Raw genomic sequence first — 21,865 nt, 5'->3', positions numbered from 1 at the left:
CCGGGGCAGTGGGGTCCATTTCTAAACCATTTTTGCTTTGTTTCTTGCTTTAAGTTGATACTAAATAGCTTTCTGTCTTCTGTTTTTAATCACTCCTTTCTCTTGGACGACTGGTGTTTTTTTTTTTTGACATACCGCTGTAGGGCAACCCTGTGAATTCATTTAAGATTTATGTGGTCATTACATAGCAGAACATGTAAAAGAGACAGGCATTTGAGCAATTGTGGTTATACTAATCAATGTCTGAACTGAGAAACTTAATACTGTGTATGTGACTGAATGTTTCACCAGTACTTGCACAATAAATTAAAATCATATCATGTATCTACAGATGTTGGTGAAGCAATGTTAAGTATATACAGTGAATGTGCATAATTTTGTGGTTTTAGTATCTCTGGTTATGTTGCCAATGTTGTACGTGCCCTATACCAGAAACAAATATAAAGTTTTATCAAGTGCCCTCGATCAAACAAGTAGCATGTTCTCATTGAATACACATCTATAAAGCATGAAAAAGCAAGTATGTTAATTGTCAGTAATTGTATTGTTTTTCCGGAGAGTTAATATTCTACCAATAGAAACATCTTTATGAAATAACTTCATCAGTAATCCTGAATATGGCTAAATGTGTGCATTTTTCACTTCCCACATTCTCTAACTAGCCAGATTCATCATAAGCTGAATGATTAAGCACATTATTGACAGTCTTTTGTCTTTTTTTATTTAAATTTAGGGACCTGTTCTCAGGAAAGTGCAGTGACTTGTGAAGATTGTGTGCTTTCCGGACCACACTGTGCTTGGTGTTTCCAAGAGGTAGATGATACAAAAAATTTCAAAGTAAAACTTGAAATGTTTGTAGTAGCTCTGAGTGATTAAGTATTGACTTAATTGGGTTAGTCTGTGGTTTTGTAATGCATGCAGTGCTTTGTGAAGCCTTTCTGAGGATCAAAAGTGGAATTCAAATATAGACTTTAAGCTGTATTATTCTCTTTTTTTAAAAAACTTCCCCATCTTAGGCAGAAATAAAAGTGCTTTTAGAGGGGCTCAGGTCATCAGCCACAGGGCTGACTCACTCAGAGCACTAAGGATGAAGCATCAAATACTAGACCAGACTGCATCTTACATTATATCATCATATACCAATTCAGGCAGTATAAACAGAAAGTACTTCAGTCAGTCAGTTTGCATATACAAATTGTCAATCTTATTATCAAAATAAGTGTTTGCAAAATAGTTAGCTATCATAATTAAAAACTTGCCAGAAACAAGAGAGAAATAAAATAATGGTAGTTTCTAATTTAAACTTTTGTTGCTATTGCTAATCAGCAAGATGATATATAGGATGGTGCTAATGTGCTGCTGCATGAAGTATCTTACAAAGATCAAAAAGTACCTTTTTTTAAAAAAAAAAAAGTTTGCTAAAAATAATTTAGCAATTCACATGTAATGTTTTGTGGAGGTGAGGGGAAATAATAATTTTTTAAAAATATTTTTTTTTCAGTAGTTTTTGCTTGTACTTAACAACCAAAACAAATTTCATTTCAAGTAAAACCTGATCACGTGATTTCAACTATTACCTTTTTTTTGTTTGTTTGTTTTAAATCTCTACAGGATAAAAACACATTGTCTAGCTATATTTTAAATATTAGTTTGCTTCTGCAAACTAATATGTTCTAAAAAGCCAGCAATTCAAAGTGTGTAACTGCAGGAGATATTCTCCCTGCAAAATTTTTGGAATCTTACATGATCTCTGTGTGTGCTGTAATTCAGAAGCAATTGGTGAGTCTTCTCCAGGCAAAGACATCAGACTTGGTCTGAAGCACAATAAACCGCTGCTCCCACCAGGTGTCTCAGTGTTGCTTCCACAAAAATACACAAGATCTTTGAAAATTTTCATCCATGAAGGATGAAATTTTGGTTGGAGAGGCCAAGTTCTGTTTTTAATAAGTTTAAAGTAAATTTGTTTTGCTTTGGATAGGGAGTTTCTGAGTTACTGAATTCAGAGAGTATTTGTGGTGTAGTGGCTGAACCCAAGATTGCTTATCCAAACCTGGGAGAAAAGAATGGTCCCATGCTTTGGGCCTGTGACCATAAACCAGGTGTTGAGCATTTTGGTGCCAGTTCTGCCAGGCATTTCACGGGTTTTGACCAAAAAGCCTTTTGGGCCAGAGTGGTTTCCAGCTCAGGATGCAGCTGACTGATTCTGCAGATCTAAATTCTAGACATAACTCTAGGAAATGCTAATAAGGCACAGAAGCCTCTTTGTAAAACTAACCATTAACTTCACTACTACATGGGGATAATACCCACCTTACAGTGTTGTGGAGAAGAATGCATAACAAGTGTTTTGAAATGAGGAAAAAAAAATAAACTGCAAGATATCTAAGTGATATTGATAGGCTTGTGGTTCCCTCTGTGGGGGAGAAGGTCAAAGAGGGTGCTGAGCCAGATGTGAGCAGACAGATGTGAGCACAGCAGGAGCCCAACGAGTGCTGGAGAGCAAGAGGAGCTGTGGTGCTTGCTGGGCACCAGTGAGGGTAATGAGGACATTCCACCTGCTTCAGTGAATGAGTAAAATGAGTGTTGAGGAGAAAGAGAAGGTCAGAAGGAAACAAAGTGATCAGTGAACTCTACGCACCCCACCTCCAGTTTCTCAGAAAATGTGTAGGAGTTTATTATTTGCTTTTGTGTTATTAAATATTCCACCAGCAGTTCAAACACTGTTTAGGAATTTGTGGCATAGTCCTGTAAGTGATTTCCTTAGGGGAAAAGAAAAAAAAAGCTCACAGGGCTTTTGTGTTCCCATTTGCAGTGCTGAGAGAAGCCAAATGTAAGTGGCACAATTCCCATTCCCCAACAATAGAGCAGTTTCTTCCAGGACACCAGACTGGTGTAAGTTACATTAATTATACACCTGTGAGACATGACCCATGAAGGGCAAATTTAGCTTTCTATGCCACCTAGTTCTCTTTCTGCACTAGTCTGCACTTACTGTATAATATAACTTGCACCTTTTGTTTCTGGTTCCCCTGCATTGGATTGACCTTTTGTCAGCCAGGTGCTGGTGGCCAGTCAGTAAATACATTTAACTCATCCATTCCTTTTCCTGTTTGCTTTAGAATTACACCGACTCAGCTGGAATTCATGGGAGGTGTGATACCCCAGAAAACCTTTTATCAAAAGGATGCCAGTTGAATTTTATTGAATTTCCCATTTCAGAAGTGGAAATTCATAGAAACGTGCCACTAACTGTATCGACCCAGAAGAACAATTCCGATGTCACGCAGATTTCTCCTCAAAAATTAACTCTCAAACTGCGACCAGGTAAATCACTCAGTTCATAAATACAGGATTTATTTTTTTCTGCTGATATACTGAGATACTGCGATATACTCAGACTGAATGGTGTAAAAAAAATCTTGATAAAAGACAAAATACTTTTGTTGAGTCCAAAATTATCTGTCATTTGACTCGTCAAATGAAATCTATGTTCGGTTGCGTTCAAAATCCTTCAGAAGTGCTGGGTATATCATAAAAAAAGGATTTAATTTTTAGTTCTTGTATTCTCTGTCAATTAAGGTGTCTTTGAGAGAATGGAAAGCCCCATACCTCTCCAGCCCTGTTTTTGTTGCCTCTCCCTCTGCAGGTCTGACAAATAGCATATCTCAGATGCAGTATAAAAACCTTGCCTTGAGGATTTACAAGGTACTAGCGACATTTATGGAAGTACTCCAGACCTACTCTGGGGTCCATGAGATGTGTATTTTTCATGGAGAAAATTTGGAATAAAGAAACATAAGAAACATCCAGTTAGGTCATACTATGTGATTACAATTGCATGTTGCAATTGAGAATAAAACCTGGTGTATGCTCTATTTTTCTTTGGCTTTCTAACATACATGGCATGTTCCATAAGTGCTACCTCCAGTTTTAATTATCTTCCTATCTGAATTTTTCTGCATACTGCCCAAAAGATGTTCTTATATTTTATATTACAGCAATCAGTTGTAGTCCATGGCTACGGCCTTACTAAAGAACAGTTTAGAAAAACACTAGAACAGCTCTAATTTTTCAGACAATCAATTTGAGATTTTTGTTGCCAGGGAATTATTTTCTTAATTGTACTGATGATTTCAAATGCTAAATAATTTTAAGTATATGTATAAGTTTATGAACTAACTGACATTGTTCGTAATTTCTACTTAGAAGTACTAAGATGTATCCCATTTTCCCATGACCTTCACAGGACATGAAGAAACAATACAGATCAAGGTTCGCCAAAGTGAAGATTATCCAATTGATCTCTATTACCTCATGGATCTATCAGCTTCCATGGATGATGATTTGAATACAATAAAAGAGTTAGGGTCAACTCTTTCCAAAGAAATGTCAAAGCTGACAAGCAACTTCAGGCTGGGTTTTGGATCTTTTGTTGAAAAACCAGTTTCACCATTTATCAAAACTACAGCTGAAGAAATAAACAACCCTTGCAGGTAGGCAGGGAAAGTACCTGCATCTGTTTGCATGCCAACATTAAGTCATAATGTTAATCTTGAGGGTAAAATCCAATTTAACAGCCTCACTGGAATCTCTTCTCTATTCTAGTAGTAACTGAGTCAGTTTGGGAAACAAGATTTGATTCTTTTAATTTCATACTCTGAAACTGTTGCATCTTATGTTATTTAAAGAGAGGAATTTGGATTAGCAAATAATAATTGATTAGCAAACAGGTATTCTATATATATACATACACATATATATACATATACATATATATATATATGTATATAAGATTTTTATGACACTGCTATCCTAAACAGATTCACACTCATACCCAGCATGGAATAGCAATTTCATTCATTTACCCGTCAACATTGTTTTCCTGTTTTTGTTTTCTGTGTTTTTCCTTGAGGCCTATCAGTATCCTCTAAACCTGTGCTGCTCCAGTCCTTTCTTAATCTACAAGGAGGAGAAGATGGCTCTCCAGCCTTCGCTGCTCTGCAGTCTGAAGCAGAAATGGAGAAGCCTAATGGTATCTTCTAAATGTCATTAAGGGACTACAGATCCTAAGTGCTTCTGAGTATGAAAACAAAATGTGGCCGGGAGCACAGCAAGGACTGCATATTAACTGGCTAAATTACTCTGCTTTAGGTGGCATTTCCTGTGCTTTATGAAGGCTTGTGTGCAACCCAACTGAGTGTATCTGTGCTCTGTGATTCTCTTATGTTTTTCACTGGACTTATCTCAGACACAGAAGAGAGATGCATAACCAAAAATTAATTGAGACAGGCCTGCAAAGTAGCCATTGTAGTCATTTTCTCTCTGCGTCATCCATAAACTGTCTCATTTCTTATGCAGAAGTGTACCATATGAGTGCTTACCCACCTTTGGATACAAACATGTTCTGTCACTAACAAATGATGCTGAAAAATTCAATGAAATTGTGAAAGGACAGAGAATCTCTGCTAATATAGACACTCCAGAGGGAGGATTTGATGCAATTATGCAGGCAGCTGTTTGCAAGGTAATTGAAAATTGTAGGTATGATGTTAGTTATTCTGTATGTTTCCACTTCCACTATTGTGTGCTTATATATCAAATAAGCAGATCATTATTTTTCAAGATTTTTTTAATGCAGTCCAAGAGTCTCATTAGGTTTGTGTGAAAATACTTTTGGCTGTATCAAGTTAAACATGCATATTGCAATATTTTAGTATTTCTTTGTAATTGCCAGGGATAATTACTGGGTCTGTTTTCTTGATTGTTTTTTCTTTAAATATTTTTGATTAACTATGTTTAGAGTAGTAAGCAGATTGAATTGAACATGGCCAGCATATTTTAATAAACATGAGACTGGGAATACAAAATGTTAGCCAAAGACAATAGAATGAACACCAACATCTTTTTCAAGATAATGACACTCAGTCGTACAACAGATGATGCGATGTGTTTGATACACCTTTTAAGATGTTTCCCTTCATTTGTTTTGAGATGCCATTCTCTAAATCTTTTGATGCTTTCCTGTTTGTGAATATAATACAGCCTGCTAAACTAATGTATTTTAAATTACAGGAAAAAATCGGATGGAGGAATGATTCTCTGCATTTGCTGGTGTTTGTGAGTGATGCTGATTCCCACTTTGGTATGGACAGTAAGCTGGCAGGGATTGTTATTCCTAATGATGGAAACTGCCATTTGGACCACAATAATGAATATTCCATGTCAACTGTTCTGGTAATTTGCTATGAACTTTGTATAAGTCTTGCATTCTGTAGAAGTTAAAGATAAATTTAAATAAGCAGATTTAAAAGCCAGTGAAAGTATACCTTTATCAATGAAGTTTGTAAAATTTGTGGAATCCAGACATTTACCATTATCTTTATTAGTAGTGGCAAATTTTTGTAAAGAGAGAACAATTTGTTTGTATGGAATTATGATAGATTATAACTGTGAAAGAAAAAAAAGCATGTATCTTGTTCCTGATAACCTGGAAAACACATGGGACATGACTGACTAGTATTTCCTCATACAGGGAATTTTGTCATACTCATTAATCTTGTTCCCTGTATGGGTGTGAATTCAGGAGGAGTTCAGAAAGCTTTAGGACACTGTTCATGTAAGAAAATTTCCCAGATTAAGATGCAATAACTAGTACAAATTCCAATTTCCTTTGGCACAGTGTTGTTATTCAGTCTGTATCACAGATGCTCCTGAACCCAGTGCCCCAGTGTGGAGGTCAACACTGTACTTTTCTCAAAGAAACTTTCTTAAAATCAAGGCAAGGAAATTACATACACTTTTATTTTGTATACACCTTCTGCCCAACTGTAGTTTATTTTATGCTAATAATATAGTATTAATTATGTTTGGTTGACTGTGTTTCATAGGAGATAATTAGCAACTGGATATGTGAAAAATGCACTGATGTGGCTCACTTCTGTTTGTTTTCAGGAGTATCCCACAATTGGACAATTAATTGACAAACTTGTGCAAAACAATGTTTTATTAATTTTTGCAGTAACAAATGAACAAGTTCACATATATGAGGTGAGAAAACTAAAATGTTCAGTTCTTTAGTATTTGCTTTACGGTTCACTGTTTTTCATAGCTAATATAATAATTTCAGTAATAAGGATACAATTCTTCAAGGTATTTATGTAATAAAAATATCTAGGAAATTATATATCAGAGTCGTAGAAAGGCTCTTTTACTTGGAAAATGCTTCTGCACATACTGATTTTGAAGTTCTTATGTAACTTTCAATTTGGATTTAAAGTTGAATCACTCTGCAGTTTTTAAGTTGATAGACAAGGACTGTCAAACTAAGCATTTCTAAACTATTCAGTGTAATCAGCATGATTAAATTTCTGTATTTTGTGAGGCTAGGTAAGGATAGTTGAACCTATTAATCCTTTTATAAAACAAGAATACATTCTGAAAATGAGCATCTTCATGTTCAACTCTGAGATAATTCTTTTTGTTCAGCTGACCTGAGAATTTTATTTATTTTTCTTTCAGTACATAACAGTACTGTTTTCTGTTTCTATTTTCCTATTCTCTGTCCTCGAGAAGGCCCTCAGTGCTTCTGTGATTGGTTCCAGTTGTAGAGTTGTTTCGAATAAGGATAATTCTCCACGTGTTGGACAAAAGTTATAAGAGTGAGATCTTTCACAAACTGATTCTCAGATTATAACCTTAACAATGGAGGAAGCACTTTTCATCTTGGAGCATTTTTTAAAAACATACTGAGTTGTGAGCTGAACAGTGAAAATTCAAATCAGTAATAGTAGAAGGCAATCACTTCCAAGTTTAGTGGGATTCTACAGTCATAGCATAGCATTGTTAAAATTTGTGCATTAAGAAACTTTTACTAAATCTTATTGTTCAACCATTTCTTAATAAGGGCCCGATTTATGAGAAGTGAAATATTTACACTAATTTCAATAGGTGCTACACAACTAAGGACTGTTCTAGAAGGTAGTTCAAAAGAGTCTTTGATTTACAGAGCCTTATTTTATCCAAAGAAACTTTTATTTTACTGATGACATTGTATTTTCCCTTGGAAATTACTGGTGGTCACCCTCAGAGTTGGCCAACAGTGTTCTTATCAGGGGTTTTCTATTTCAGTATCCTTGTGTCAGTGTTATACCAGTATCAGTTATCAAGTGGCACCCTTTGTTCACTGGGAACACTAAAAGAAGATTTATACCTTACAAAAAAATGCAAGTCATTGTTAAAGCAACTGTAGAATTTTTTGTTCTTGTTACTTTCTTTCTTAGAAAAGAAAAAAGCTACTATCTCCTATCTTGTAGGATAGGAGAATCTTGTATATAGGAATCCTATTGAATATATTCTATCTGCTACTTTCATCTTTTCAGCACTGCTTTCTGCCACTTAATTGGATTTCTGTAGTTGTTATGCTCTGCTTTCTAGTCTGTAGATGTAAAAAATCCAACAAAGCAAATACAAAAGTCAAGTCTCACGGTGCCTTTTTTAAAACAAAACAAAACAAAAACATAGTATACTTTCAGGGGTGTATGTAGGACATGCAAAAGGGACTCTAGCATCATGTTTTCATCTGCATGATTCAAATTTATAAACGTAAACATGCAGTCATCTGTGCTTAAGAGTGCAAAATGAATTAAGCAAGGCAATAAGATCTATTATTGTCTTAAGGCCAGTGTTCACATGGCCTGGAAGAGCTGGGAGAGGAGACTAAACTGGCATTTGGGTGTCACCATTAAACCCCTCTTTTAAAAAAAAAAAAAAAAAGCCTTAGTGATGAGGATTCTGCAGTTTCCCATATTCTCTCATATTAAAAAAAAAACATCCAAGCTTAATTATCATTTAAGGTAGAAAGCTTCTTTAGATATTTTATCTAAAATCTACTTGAACTCAGCATCTAATTATATCAGACCCAAAATTGACTGCTCTTATTTATAATTCAGTTATTGGAGACAAATGTGCATTAAAACGACTGTGAGGACTTAGAAAGCATCTTTTTAAATAGACTTGATAGATTCCAATAGTCTTAAGTGCAGTGTTCAGACTGGCTAATATATATTTTATATTTCTAGCCCTGTGTAATCTTCAATGGTTTAGCCAAAAAAAATTTGGTCACTTAATATTCTTGATCCTCTTCAACTGAATTTTCAGTTTATTCACTTAAATATGTACATCTTACCTAACATAAAAATATTATGGATTGCATGAGCACAAAATATATATCCCTGTAATACAGCTGGTTTTAGTTTTGATCCTCCCATACGACCATACAGCTACTTTCCTTAAAAGAGGGGGAAGTTTTAGGTCTGAAGCTCTCCCTGTCAAGTTTGTCATGTTTTGCCTGATCACAAGAACTTTAAAAGCAGTCATGTGGAAACATTTGTAAACCCACTCAAAATTAAATGCAAGAAAGTGGAGGAAGGTCCTTACACTGAGCCCTGATCATTTGAGATTTTATTTATAAGAAAAGATTTTTAAAAAAAAAAAGTATATTCCTTTAAAATACATTCATGTCTAATGTTTCGTATTGTTAGTTTCAACTGAGTCTTACCAAAGAAACAGGGAATATACTTATTTAAAAAAAAAAACAAAAAAAAACAACACTATTCACTTACAAAGTATCTGTGAATATTGCAATTACAATGACATTTTGTACCAAAATAGGATTTACAGTTCATCAAAAGAAAACACTAGTCTTCAAGGTTTCATCAAGTAATTATTGTTGTTGATATTATTTGTTTTCAAGCAGAATTCTTAAAAAAAAATATTCAAACTAGTTGAGTGAAAACATTCTCTCTTTAATCCTAACTAAGATCACTGCTGAAAAAAGCAGAAATTACTCTTTTTTTAAAAAATATTTATTTTTATATCACAGGAGAATACAGCTTGAAACTTGATTTATTTCAGATTGTATTTCAGTGCCTAAAATTGAATTAAAAATATTAGTCTCCAAACTTATTCAGAATTGCAAATGTTTTGTGTTTTTTTTTTTTTTTAATAAATTTGGCATGACACTTTATGCGGAAAATCCTCCTGTCATTTACACTGCTAAAAGTTAAACATAGCCCCACTGAACTAAAACATGTAAGTCTCAAATTGCGTTAGCATGAATGAGAGAATCTCTAGAAAAAGGCAGTTCATCTTTTGATGAATATTTGCTTAAAGACTAAATTCAATGGCATCCTTTGGATAGTTTTTGGTGGTAGCACTCCAAAAGCATCAGTATGCCTCATCCTGTTAATGGTTAATAGAAATTGTGCTAAAAAGTAGGGTTTAACCAATGAGCTGGAGATTCACACTTAGACTGGGAATGCACCATCATCTTTGTATTAGAATGCAGCAAATTTTTCTTCAACAGGAGATAAAGTCTTCAGAACAGGATATCCCCACTGTTTGATTTGCATGCCACAGATTAAAGGATGCTAGACCTTAAATTCCAAGTCTATTGTCTTTTTTTTTTTTTTTTTTTTTTTTTTTTTTTTTTTTTATTAGCGGCTCATGGAAGGTCCACGTTTACAAAATGGAGACTTTCAGTACTCTCAGAAGAGTACTTGAGAGAGCACTACTCACAAGAGAAGGCAGGAATGTAAAGTCACCAGCTGTAACATAAAATGTAGTTAATCCCACTGATTTACAATAGCACTTCAGAAATCTAACGAATGATAAGTATTCCATACATAATGTATAAAGTAATCACTGTGTTTTTGGAGATGTGAAGTATAGGGCGATATAAGAGTATCAAATTATCCATGTTTATTAATAGTTATCTGGAATTTTTTAAATTAAAATAACAGCATTGATATTATGATAAATTAGAGATGAAAACGAATGTTACAACATGTGCTTTTAACTATGACCATTTACTATTCTCAAAAGGCATAGGTACAAACAAGTGAAATTAATGTCGTTAATAATCAGGCAAGATTTTAATCAAGCATAGTTAGAGTCTATCTGCTAGATGTCATTTTAGTGTCAGAATACAATTTAATGAAAAAAAAAAAAGGAACACTTAACACTGAAATAAATTCTTAAATTGGCACTATATTATTAACATAAAGACAACATACAATCACTCGTAGCCCCTGATCACTGGAAAATGTGGGGGGTGTTACAGCAATCAGAAACCAGCAGCAGTTTTTTAAGGGTCTTTGTTTGAAGTTCTTGTAACTCTTAGTTGAAACTTCTTAACTTTTGTGCATTCGCTAACAAGATTCCAAGATTCTGGGTTGCTTGCAAGGACAAAAAAAGTGACTGCTGTCATTGAATGTAGGGTTCAAGACTCAAATATTATAGCAACAGTTGAGCAGCTGAATCTCTTCTTTTGTTTAGTTTTAGTTTTAGTTTTTAAAAAACGCAATGGTTGAAAGAACCATTCTATCAACAGTTAAGAATTTAAAATTTAGATTTTTTTCATTCTAAATTTTAAAAAATATAGCTAAAATACTATAGCATCAAACTCCCAAGCACACTTAGCAGTTCCTGTCCCACTAATTGTCAGTGAAACTAACGCTTATCAATAGAACATTTACTAATATGACAAGTGTGTTATTGAGTCGGCAAGAGTCCTTGAAAATGTGACTATTATTTATTTCAGTTGCCTCCAAGGTATTACATTCTTTTTCAGGTGGTAGCTCCTTGTCACCTACCTTATCATCTAGTCTTTTTTTATGTTTAATTTTTTTAAATTTTTCATGTTTTCAGAACTATGCAAAGCTTATTCCCGGAGCTACTGTTGGACGACTGCAGAAGGATTCTGGAAATATTCTTCAGTTGATAATTGCTGCATATCAGGTAAGGTGTTTATAATGTGTTTTCTTCCTGCATGTCTGTATTTTCAAAGTCAGATTGCAATTTGGTAAATACAGAAGTATTCTATTTTTTTTTTTCTGCACTGATTACAAGAACATAATTTTTTGTGCTTAGTTGTTGACCTATCCTGTAAAGGTTTTGTTCACCCTGAGGATTAAGTGAACACAGAAACAGTAGTTTTACTTGTAAAACTTTAACTCGTTACGCTCTACTGAAATGCTTAGTTAACCAAATTAAATTTTGACTTCCTAAGCTACAGAGTGAATGCTTTGGCAACGTTCACTCTGTAGTTTAGAAAGTCAAAATTACGATTTATAAATTGTTGTTAAAAATCGGGATTTAGAGCCACAACAGTAAGACACCAGCATTGGTCATGCAATTCGCTATTAACTTCTGTTAACTTTTAGCTATCAAACTGTCACCAGGCAAAGCAAATGGGACACTGTATGTAACTGGCACTTGCTTTTGCTATGCAGTGCACTATGGAGAGTGACTGAGAGATGGTAGCATGTACCATGGCATAGGCTGCTTTATAGCAGTGCTTTGCTGAAAGCTTCTTTTATAGGTTTATCCTGGATTCTGCATGCTTTAGTAGGGTTTATTTCCAAAGTCTGTTAAATCTCCATTAACCAGTGATATCACAATCACTTAAGGTTGAGTGTTCTGTTACTTAGAACTATATCCATATAGTTCATGGTTTTCCAAACAGAATTCCCATAAATTTTTGTCACTCCTTACTTGTGTTGGAATGCTGAACTCACATTAGTATGTCATCTGTCTTGCCTTTCTCATAATCCTCTATTTCATGCTTACTCTAAAGCCTTCTTTAATTCAGGTCTTCCAGTTCAATACTTGTGCAGGGACAGCTCTCTTCCTATCGGTAACTGTCACTGGAGTGTAGATCCAATAGTTCTGCAGGAATATGTGGCAGAAAAAAGCACCATTCTGTGATCAGTGCTGTTTTCTGCTTTAGCAATTTGATGCTGCCCCTGTGAGGCTGTTCTGAGGTTTTAAAAAAGCAGAACATAGGAGATAAGAGAAGACTTGACTGTGTTTGTTTAGATAATACCAAGAAAGACTGTAAAGAGGACAGGAACATAAACATAGGGCTGCTCTTCGGAGTTGCATTTGTAAAATGCATCCTTGCTGCCTGGCTCTCTTCTTTCAGAGGAATATTTTTTAGACAGTTTTACATGTTTTCACAGAGATCTATACACTTACTCATATGATGATATGCCACAGATATCATCATATCAGGTGAGAGTCTTCACTCTCACCCTCCTTTTCATTAAAAACCTGCTCTAACAGCTAGCTGTAATGAAAAATAACTCTTTGCAATGAACATTTTCTATTTCTTTCCCTACTGTGTTTTTTTTTTTTTTTTTTGTTTTGTTTTTACTTTCTTTAAAAAAAAATTGTTTGTTTTTCTGTCTGATGTTCCTTCTCTGATCTGCAGCATAAGACCATCATTATTATGCCCCAAAATTATTTTGGTACTGATGACAGAATAGCAAAGCAAACCAAATTCTTTTAAGTCTTTTAGGAACAATAAAATTGGTTGGTTATGATTTTAAAATGAAATATAATATACCAGAAGACTCTCTATCACATGTAAAATTAGATAAGTGAAGAACATTAAAGTTGGAAGAACTTGGAAGTCTATTAATTGTAACAAGTATGAGGCGAAACTTTTGCAGAAGTTACCTCTAAACATCCAGTAGCACCAGAATTTCACTTCTGGAGTCTAACCTGTCATAAGTCACATCTGCCTCCTATCAGGATTTCTTCAGGGTGATACTCTAACTTATAGATAGAGGTTACTATTAGCTGAAATTTTGTCCAGTGAGTAATGGAAAATGTAAATAATTGTCCCAGTGTTGTGTCTTGGAGACTTTGTTTTAACAATGTGTTAAGCACAGAACAGTGCTTCCTTTAATTCTATTCTTATAGTCTCTTCTGTCTTGCTAGAAGCTGGGAAGATATATATCTAGATATATAGTGTCTTGGTCATGTATGCTGTCTATGATTTTTTTTTTCTACTCCCCTGTTTGAACCTAACGATACTTTCTGTCTCCAACACCTCCTGTGGCAAAAAGGAGTTCGGTTGCTCGCTCCCAACTTCAGCCATGCTGTGGGCAGGGTCTGGAGGAGGTTACAAGCTTGATGCTTGGTCCTCTTCAGTCATGGCAGGAAGGCAGTTGCTCCTTCTCTTGGCTTCAGGTCATAGCTCATCATGTCCTAGAGCAGGTACTGGACTATCCACCAGAGTTGCTTATAGGTTCTTGAAGTCCCATATAGGTTTCAAAGTGTACAAACTGTACAAGTAGCAACAAGTCACACTTTCAAAATTTCCCAGAGCCCATTTTATTGCATTTAACCTTAAAGGTTAACAACCTTATTGCTTCATGATTGAAAGTCTTCCAGGCAGGAAACACTGAAAAACACCTTATTTGACATAAGTGAAGACATCTGAATTTTTGGAGCGGGAAATGGGAAATGAGGGTAGGCCTATGGTTAAAAATTACATGTGGAATAGAAAATCTAATTCCAATTTGTCACAGACCTTTTATGATACTCATAGAAGTGTAATTCAATTCCCAGTGTTTCTGTTTCTTTAACTACAAAAAAAAAAAAAAGGAATAACTAACTATTTGCCCCAGAAGAGTAGTGTTAGGCTAAATCTTTTAACAGTTTTAAAGTGCTCTAGAGTCTTTGCTGTACAAGCACAAGGTTTGTTAATATCATTTACCATGCGTTGCTATCTCAAAGCTTCAGAGAGGAAGTAAGCAAGTTAAGAAAGTCTGAGCTGTCAAAATATTTGTTACAAGGAGTTCTCGTGTTCTTTCCAAGTATGATTCATTTTCTTCTGAAAGCATATTTCTGACTGCTTTATTTGACATTAAATTCTGTATAGCTTTGTATTGCAGAATCATAGTCTATCTTGCATTGTGGCACATATCAGGCCTTTTGATTGAAGTTATTCCAGGATTTTAAAATTTTAGAAAAATTTCATTCCACAACCCCCCCACTCTGTCATCCCCCCACTGCTTTGCTCCCTTTTAACTTATGGGATAATAACACAAAAGAATAATATGTTAAAACAGGACAGATAACACAAGGGAACAAGTTTGAAACACTGTTTTCTCTGTTGATTCATTCAGAAAAATTTTTGAACTGCAAACTTTTCTTTGTGAATGGCTTAAAGCTCACTAAACTGCTTGCTATTTGTCCCTAGACAATGGCCAGGCAGCTTAGTAGATTTAAAACACCATTAGAAGTTCCCACAGATATAGATCTAAGAAAATGGAGTTTATCACAGTTCATGCATCCATTTTCAGTGGATTAAGGTGTGTGTTTGGACGTCTCACAACAGCTAAGGGAGGCATGTTCATGTTGACCTGGCACAAACAACACGATTTAATGTATTATGAATTTGTGTTCAGCAGCATTGAATTTTCTCTCATAGCTGCGCTCTATCTGAGCCTCGTAGTTTTGCAGCAGACAGAAGAGGGAATATTTGGTGATATATCCTATAATGTTAACACATTACCAACTTTCACATTTTTATCTTAAGGCTTCCTATATTTAGTCATTTTGTGAGAGTCCAGCTATTGCAAACAAATCATTATCTAAGAATCTCTGCATTGTTTTGATAGCAACATGAGCACTGTACTCCAAGACAAATGTGAGGGGAAAATTGGACACATCCACACAACATGAATAACCCGATGCCCAGTGCAGTTTTACTGCTCTGGATGCATGCTGGAAAGAACACCGGGTATTATGTGAATAGATCTCGTGTGATAGATGTTGCTATCCTTTATTAAAGTGCTATGGTTTACTGACAAGGTTTTCCAAATAAAAAGGAATTTGAAAACAAAAATGAACCAAAAATCCAGCCACGACTGTAAGATGAACTTCCAGAGAATCCAGGATGTTTGGAAAGGACAGGGAGTTTTCTATGCAGGTCTGTAACTATTCTACTTTTAGTTTCGGGTAGTGTCATTGTTTTCACCCCACTAGACCTTTACTCCAGTGAATCATCCTGATGCCTTTACTAGAGTGACTCACTGAGGTAAGGTCAGCAAGATCCTCACGCTCTGATTGAAGTACAGTGGGTATTTTGTAAGGCAATTAAACTTGCAAGAGCACAAAGCCAAGTCTTTTGCTCTGTAATTGCTTAGGTGCTTTTGAAAAATTTCCATTTACTGAATCGACAGTCTGAAGTCATAGGGAATTTCCCCATGGTCTCCTATAGGCTTTGGATTAAGGCTAAATTGTATAACCAAAGTTGCTATAAAAATATTTTAAAGAGTTAAATATTAAAAAAACCAACTGGATATGAGAGCATTCAGAAAGTAAAATGAAGAGCCTTTTTCACTTAAGAAATGTAAGTTTGATTTAACAAATTGATTTAAGAAATGAGAGTGTTGTTGAATACATCTTGAAACAACACCAACAGCTCATGAAGCAAGAATTTCCATAGGGAGAAAAAAGGAACTGTGTGAGCCACCCGGCTGTGTGAGCTAATCATGGAGATAGACTCTGGCTCTTGCTCTGGAAACATTGGGTGAAGTCACGGAGGCCCTGCATTAAGGCAAAACTGAGCTTGGAGCCTGCCCTGCTGGAAGGGAGCTTGTAAGGTTTGATTCTAATAGCAGAGATAAACAGGGACCAATATTAGCATACGCTGGCTAATCAAGAAAAGCTCGGCGCTAGCAAAGCAATCAGAAACACAAATCCATTCCTCGGTAAGACCAGAGCTAAAGAAAAGCCTGTATCAGTCAACAGAGCACTTAGTAATGAAAGATGATTTAATAAAACATTGAATTTGTTCTTCTACAAGAGCAGGAAATAAGCACCGTGATACCGGATATTAAACTGATACCACCATTGCTTTTAACTGAAAGCCAGCTCTGTCGGCACTCTCTTTGTTTCGGTTGCTCTCCATTTTTCTTGCAATAAAGAAGTATGTAAATAAAGCGCCAAAACCATGAATTTACTCCCGTGTAGGTTGGGATAAGTTACAAGCCATGTTACACAGATGTGGAACATTAGCAGCATTTGGCAGTGTTATCACTTCATTCATCACACTCCTTTTCCTTTAAGGAGCTGAGGTCTGAAGTAGAGCTGGAGGTCTTTGGAGACACAGAAGGACTCAATCTCTCTTTCACTGCAATCTGTAACAATGGGACCTTTTTTCCACATCAGAGGAAGTGCTCTCATGTGAAAGTGGGAGACACAGTAAGTAAGGAACAGATTCTTAAAAGATACTGATTCCTGAGAATTTTGAACCCTTTTTTTTTTTTTTTTAATTTATAAAATAATCTTCCTCCAAGCAAGTTACAAAAAACAGGCAGTATCTAAGACACTCTTGTTCTGTGTTATTCATGTATCTCCAGAATATCCTGCAGACCTAGGTATGCTGCAGATCTGATCAGACACCATTTTCTCTTCCAGGTCTCTTTCAGCGTGAACATAAGCCTATCCACTTGCGAAAAAAATAGAAGGCACATTGTGATAAAACCTGTGGGTCTCAGTGATACACTGGAAATTGAAATCCAACCCCAATGCAGCTGTAACTGTCAGGCCGATGCTGAGATGAACAGCTCAAAATGCAGCAAGGGGAAAGGCTCTTTTGAGTGTGGAGTGTGCATCTGCAACCCTGGGTACATGGGTCCACACTGCGAGTGTGACGAGAACTCCCTCAGCACAGGTTCTTGCAAGGGCTCTGTAGAGCAGAGCTCCTGCAGCGGGAGAGGTAACTGCTATTGTGGGCAGTGCATTTGCCACCCCTCAATGTATGGAAAAGTGTATGGGCCACACTGTGAATGTGATGACTTCTCGTGTGTGAGACACAGAGGACTTCAGTGTGGAGGTATGTTCCCTTTGAGCTATTTCTAGTGTCTATGGTTCAGACCGCTACTGTCCCACTCTTACTTATGAGCCTGTGAATCTCTATTTTCATTACATATTCAATTATAATCAGTTCTGTATAAAGTGCTATAATGTAGTATTTCTGAATGATCTTTAGATTTGAAACAATAAATATTTTTTACCCTATTTTCAAATTTTAAAATGAGACACTTAGCTACTCCATAGCTAGTATAAATTGTCATAGCTTTCTTGGACCATACCAACTTCCATCACACTGGGTCAGACTTTTAATGGTTGCAAACAGTCGTAGCTCAGAAGAAATTTAAGTTTATTGACATACGTTGATATTAAGCAATGTACAATTTCACCCTGACATAATTATTAAAGTATAGCCATCTTAACCATTTGGGAGCTAATTTTGATTTTTATTTATTTATTTATTTGTAATTTTAACCTCGTAATCTAAATGACTTCAGCTATTCTTTGTTATGTGAGTATGACACAACCAGAAGTTGAGGATTTGTATTTAAAACTTTTTCCTGGGCTATACCATTATCAGTCAGAAGTGATTCTACTGAAACAATAGGAATAGTGTTTAACTAGCAGGAACAAGCAATGAGATTGTGTTGAATAGACAGCCTGGATTTATGCTGCTATAAATGAAAGAAGGTTTACCCATTAAGTTGTGCACTGTTGGGAGATAACAATCTATGTGGAAGACTCCAGTGAAGAGAACAGAGTTGTACTGGCTTATGGCCAGTCTAAGCTAAAAAATAATAATAATATTAAAAAAATCCTCTGGCTTCAAACTAAAAACGCTAGAGGAAGAAGAAAGAGTGAGAAGAGGTGGAGCAGTGAAAATATCTGTTATTAAGGAGAATTATTTTAAAGGTCATCATTCCAATTCATACTGAGAGACTAATCTGAAGTATAATATATGTTTTCCCAGGCAATGGTGACTGTGACTGTGGGGAATGTGTGTGCCACAGTGGATGGACTGGTGAATACTGTAATTGCACAACTGACACTGGCTCCTGCATTTCTGAGGACGGGACACTGTGCAGTGGGAGAGGCGAATGCATCTGTGGGGTGTGTGCTTGCACACATCCAGGGGCTTCAGGCCAAACCTGTGAAAAATGCCCTCTGTGTGGTGACCCTTGCAGCTCTAGACGGTAATGTGCTGGGTTTGTGTCTCTGATTTTGGTATCATCGAGCTATTTCCCATACTGCCTCAGCAATGTGCTTACTGCCACAACCATAAATCGCATTTACAGGCCAGAACCCAAGAACTTCTTTCCACTTTGAGAGGGGTAGTCATAAATCATACATCAACCATTTATTATCAGTCTATCTTGTATTAAAAAAAAAAAAAAGTTAAGGGAAACAATTTAATCACCTTCATGCAGCACAAGTAAATCACACTTTCACTGCAATCCCTGGCTGTACTAATAATCAGAATGGTGGCTTTATCTGATAACATCAGACAAATACAGATGAATCTCCTTTCAGTCCAAAATACAGAATGAAACCATTCCAGCATAGCTACTACAACAAAAATGAGGACTCACAGGGAAGAAACTCAGAAAAGTTTGGAATTTGCATTACAGTTCTCATATGTATGAACTAATAAGGTCATGCTGTCTGCTCAAGCTTTACACATGTGCAAATTTAAAGTCCAAATTCAGTTAATCTTGGTTGAATTACAGAGGCCCAACCATGATAAAACTAGGTCATAGTCTGGGGATAAAATCAGTGGGTAGCTGTATGTCATATATAAGTTGATGATAAATTGATTGTACATGGTGAAGTGTCTTCTGTTCACTGAGCATACAAAATTTATGTAGCTTTCCTTCTGTGATGCATGGTGTATGCTGTGGTGCATGATAAGAAAAGGAATGAAAAAACGTGTGACTTAAAGCTGACCGCTCTAAATACACATATGCTTGTGCTTGCATTTGGTGAGCTATTCCAGGGCTAAGGTCAGTCTAAAATGAGTGAATTTCAGTAGAAATTTAAGCTAGAGGTTAAAGTAGGCTATGAAGAATATGTGTTATTAATGACACATTTTGCCTGCTGAGTACCAGGTCAGAGTAAGCTGCGTTATTGTTTCATGACTATGTCACGTCTACTTACTGGGAGTTGAGACCCATTCCTCCTCCACACCAGCTCTCCACCACTGTATTTTCATGCCTGTATTTCCAGTCTACGCTATATCTGAGATGAGAACCTTTTCTACGGCATGCATTGTAATTAGCATTTATGTTAGCGCTGAATCTGACCTATAAAAGCAAGCCAAACAGTTTGTTCAAAGCTCACGTGCACAGGCCTCAGTTTATAGAACCTTCTGCATGCAGCTGCTCTAAACACGAAGTACAATGCTGCTGCTTTGCTCTGCCCAATTTGGCAGAGAATAAGAAGTATAAAGTTACATGACAGGCATTACATTGGCCTATTTAAACATGTATATGTTATGCAGTGTTAGATCTTTTGTCTCTGTTGCAGTCACTTCCCTTGCTGAGATGCAAGGCAGGGAGAGCCAGAAGAGTGACACTTGACATACCTGGGTAGCGTAACCGAGAGCACTAGAAGGCCAGGTCAGAGGGGACTGAGATGAATGGCTCAGCAGCTGAGAAAAAGAGAGTAGTAGTATGAGAAACATGGCAAATATGACAAAAACACCAACAACACCGAATTTGTCTCTGTGAGATAGGGGCTATCCCATTACCCACTCACTTTTACTATTCATCATCTCCAGAGTGAGTGAGTGTTAAGGTCATCTCTATCCAGTGAAGATAATCTCAGTAGCCTCAGCATATTCTCATGGATATATGTAACTCAGTGCAACAGGAGATGACCAGGTGTTCTTGGGTCATTTTGTTGCTGTTACTCTCTTTTTTCTTTTTCTTTTTCTTTTTTTCTTTTTCTTTTTCTTTTTTTCTTTTTTTCTTTTTCTTTTTCTTTTTTTCTTTTTCTTTTTCTTTTTCTTTTTCTTTTTCTTTTTCTTTTTCTTTTTCTTTTTCTTTTTCTTTTTCTTTTTCTTTTTCTTTTTGTCAGTTCTTCAGGGTGGTTTTTAAAGTCTCAGCTCCTGTATCTGGTTGAAGCTAATTATGAAGAATCAGCAAGATTCCTTTTTCATCAAGAATTTCATATATGACTTCTGTTTCGTTTTGTTTTTCCCATTTTTTTTTTTCATTAATTAATTCTCTGTTTATTAAAATCCTCATTGAAATTCTGGGAAGATTTTTAGAGACTTTTAAAGGAATTGGTTTAAACTCTGTGGCTTTAAATAATATTTTAGTCATTGCACCATTAAATAAAGTAAATAATTTGAAATTCTTTTACAATAAATTGTGCTGGTATAATTAGCATCTAAATAATTCCTGAGACAAGTAATCACATTCGAGAGACATCTGTTGAGATTCCTGAACTGTGTTTTAATACATTATTCAATCGACTTTCAACAAAGGAAGACTTATAACAGGTGCCCCAGCTTGATCTCTCTGAAGTTGATTTCAAATATTCTTCATCTGATAGGCATTCCTTTGGCTGGTATTTAGTATAAGCTTACTTCAGAATATTTTTTCTTGAAAATGAATGTTATGTCTGAGTAACCCCATGTCTTTGATAGCCCCACATGAATAATGTTGCCTAGGGTTCTGTCTGATAGCTAATAAGCTGGGAGAGAAAGAGGACAAGAGGGAGCTTATCCACAATACCTTTATTCAGGTAGGGTTCTTTTTTTTTTTTTTTTTTTTTTTTGTGGCAATCCCTATCATATTTCTGAGAACTACTGTATCCATAGCACAAGACCTTTTGTTTAGCTTCTTTTTAAAATGCAGATGCATACATACTCGCTTTTATATTGGTGCTTTGTGACAGACAGAGATTGATGAGCTGCTGAATTGTTTTCTGCAGGAGCTGTGTGGAATGTCATTTAGCTTCTGATGACAAGTCGCAGGGAGAATGCAGTGAAAAATGCAAATCAGTTGATGCAACTGTCAGCACTGCAGAGGGTTTGTATACTCAATCTCTCTTTTTTGTGCGTACATGATTATTGACAGCTTCCACTTTCGGTAATTTTATCTTTGAAAGTAGCCTTGTTTTTCTGCTGTGGAATTATATTAGGGCCCATAAGGCAATCACTCTCTATCTATGGTCATTCTACAGTAAGTAG

The 21,865-nt window shown here is 35.8% G+C and overlaps 1 protein-coding gene across 8 annotated transcripts in view; it reads left to right on the top strand.

Annotated features, from left to right (window-relative positions):
- ITGB6 (integrin subunit beta 6) overlaps positions 1-21,865 on the top strand; it is a 54,606-nt gene that overhangs the window by 22,011 nt on the left and 10,730 nt on the right. For all 8 annotated transcript variants that reach the window (XR_003498449.3, XM_013106283.5, XM_038182349.2 and 5 more), the window contains 11 exons: positions 734-813; positions 3,120-3,324; positions 4,247-4,493; positions 5,359-5,524; positions 6,073-6,234; positions 6,952-7,047; positions 11,707-11,796; positions 16,924-17,058; positions 17,275-17,692; positions 18,641-18,863; positions 21,607-21,704. Coding sequence is in view for 7 of the 8 variants with exons in the window: in XM_013106283.5 (XP_012961737.1) it covers positions 734-813; positions 3,120-3,324; positions 4,247-4,493; positions 5,359-5,524; positions 6,073-6,234; positions 6,952-7,047; positions 11,707-11,796; positions 16,924-17,058; positions 17,275-17,692; positions 18,641-18,863; positions 21,607-21,704 (1,920 nt within the window). In the remaining variant the exon portion in view is untranslated. The remainder of the gene's footprint in view (positions 1-733; positions 814-3,119; positions 3,325-4,246; positions 4,494-5,358; positions 5,525-6,072; positions 6,235-6,951; positions 7,048-11,706; positions 11,797-16,923; positions 17,059-17,274; positions 17,693-18,640; positions 18,864-21,606; positions 21,705-21,865) is intronic.

Source organism: Anas platyrhynchos, chromosome 7 (genome assembly GCF_047663525.1).
Source record: "Anas platyrhynchos isolate ZD024472 breed Pekin duck chromosome 7, IASCAAS_PekinDuck_T2T, whole genome shotgun sequence".
Classification (NCBI taxonomy): Eukaryota; Metazoa; Chordata; class Aves; order Anseriformes; family Anatidae; genus Anas; species Anas platyrhynchos.
Note: the sequence above shows the minus strand (reverse complement) of the source record. Positions and strands in the feature narration are given on the sequence as shown.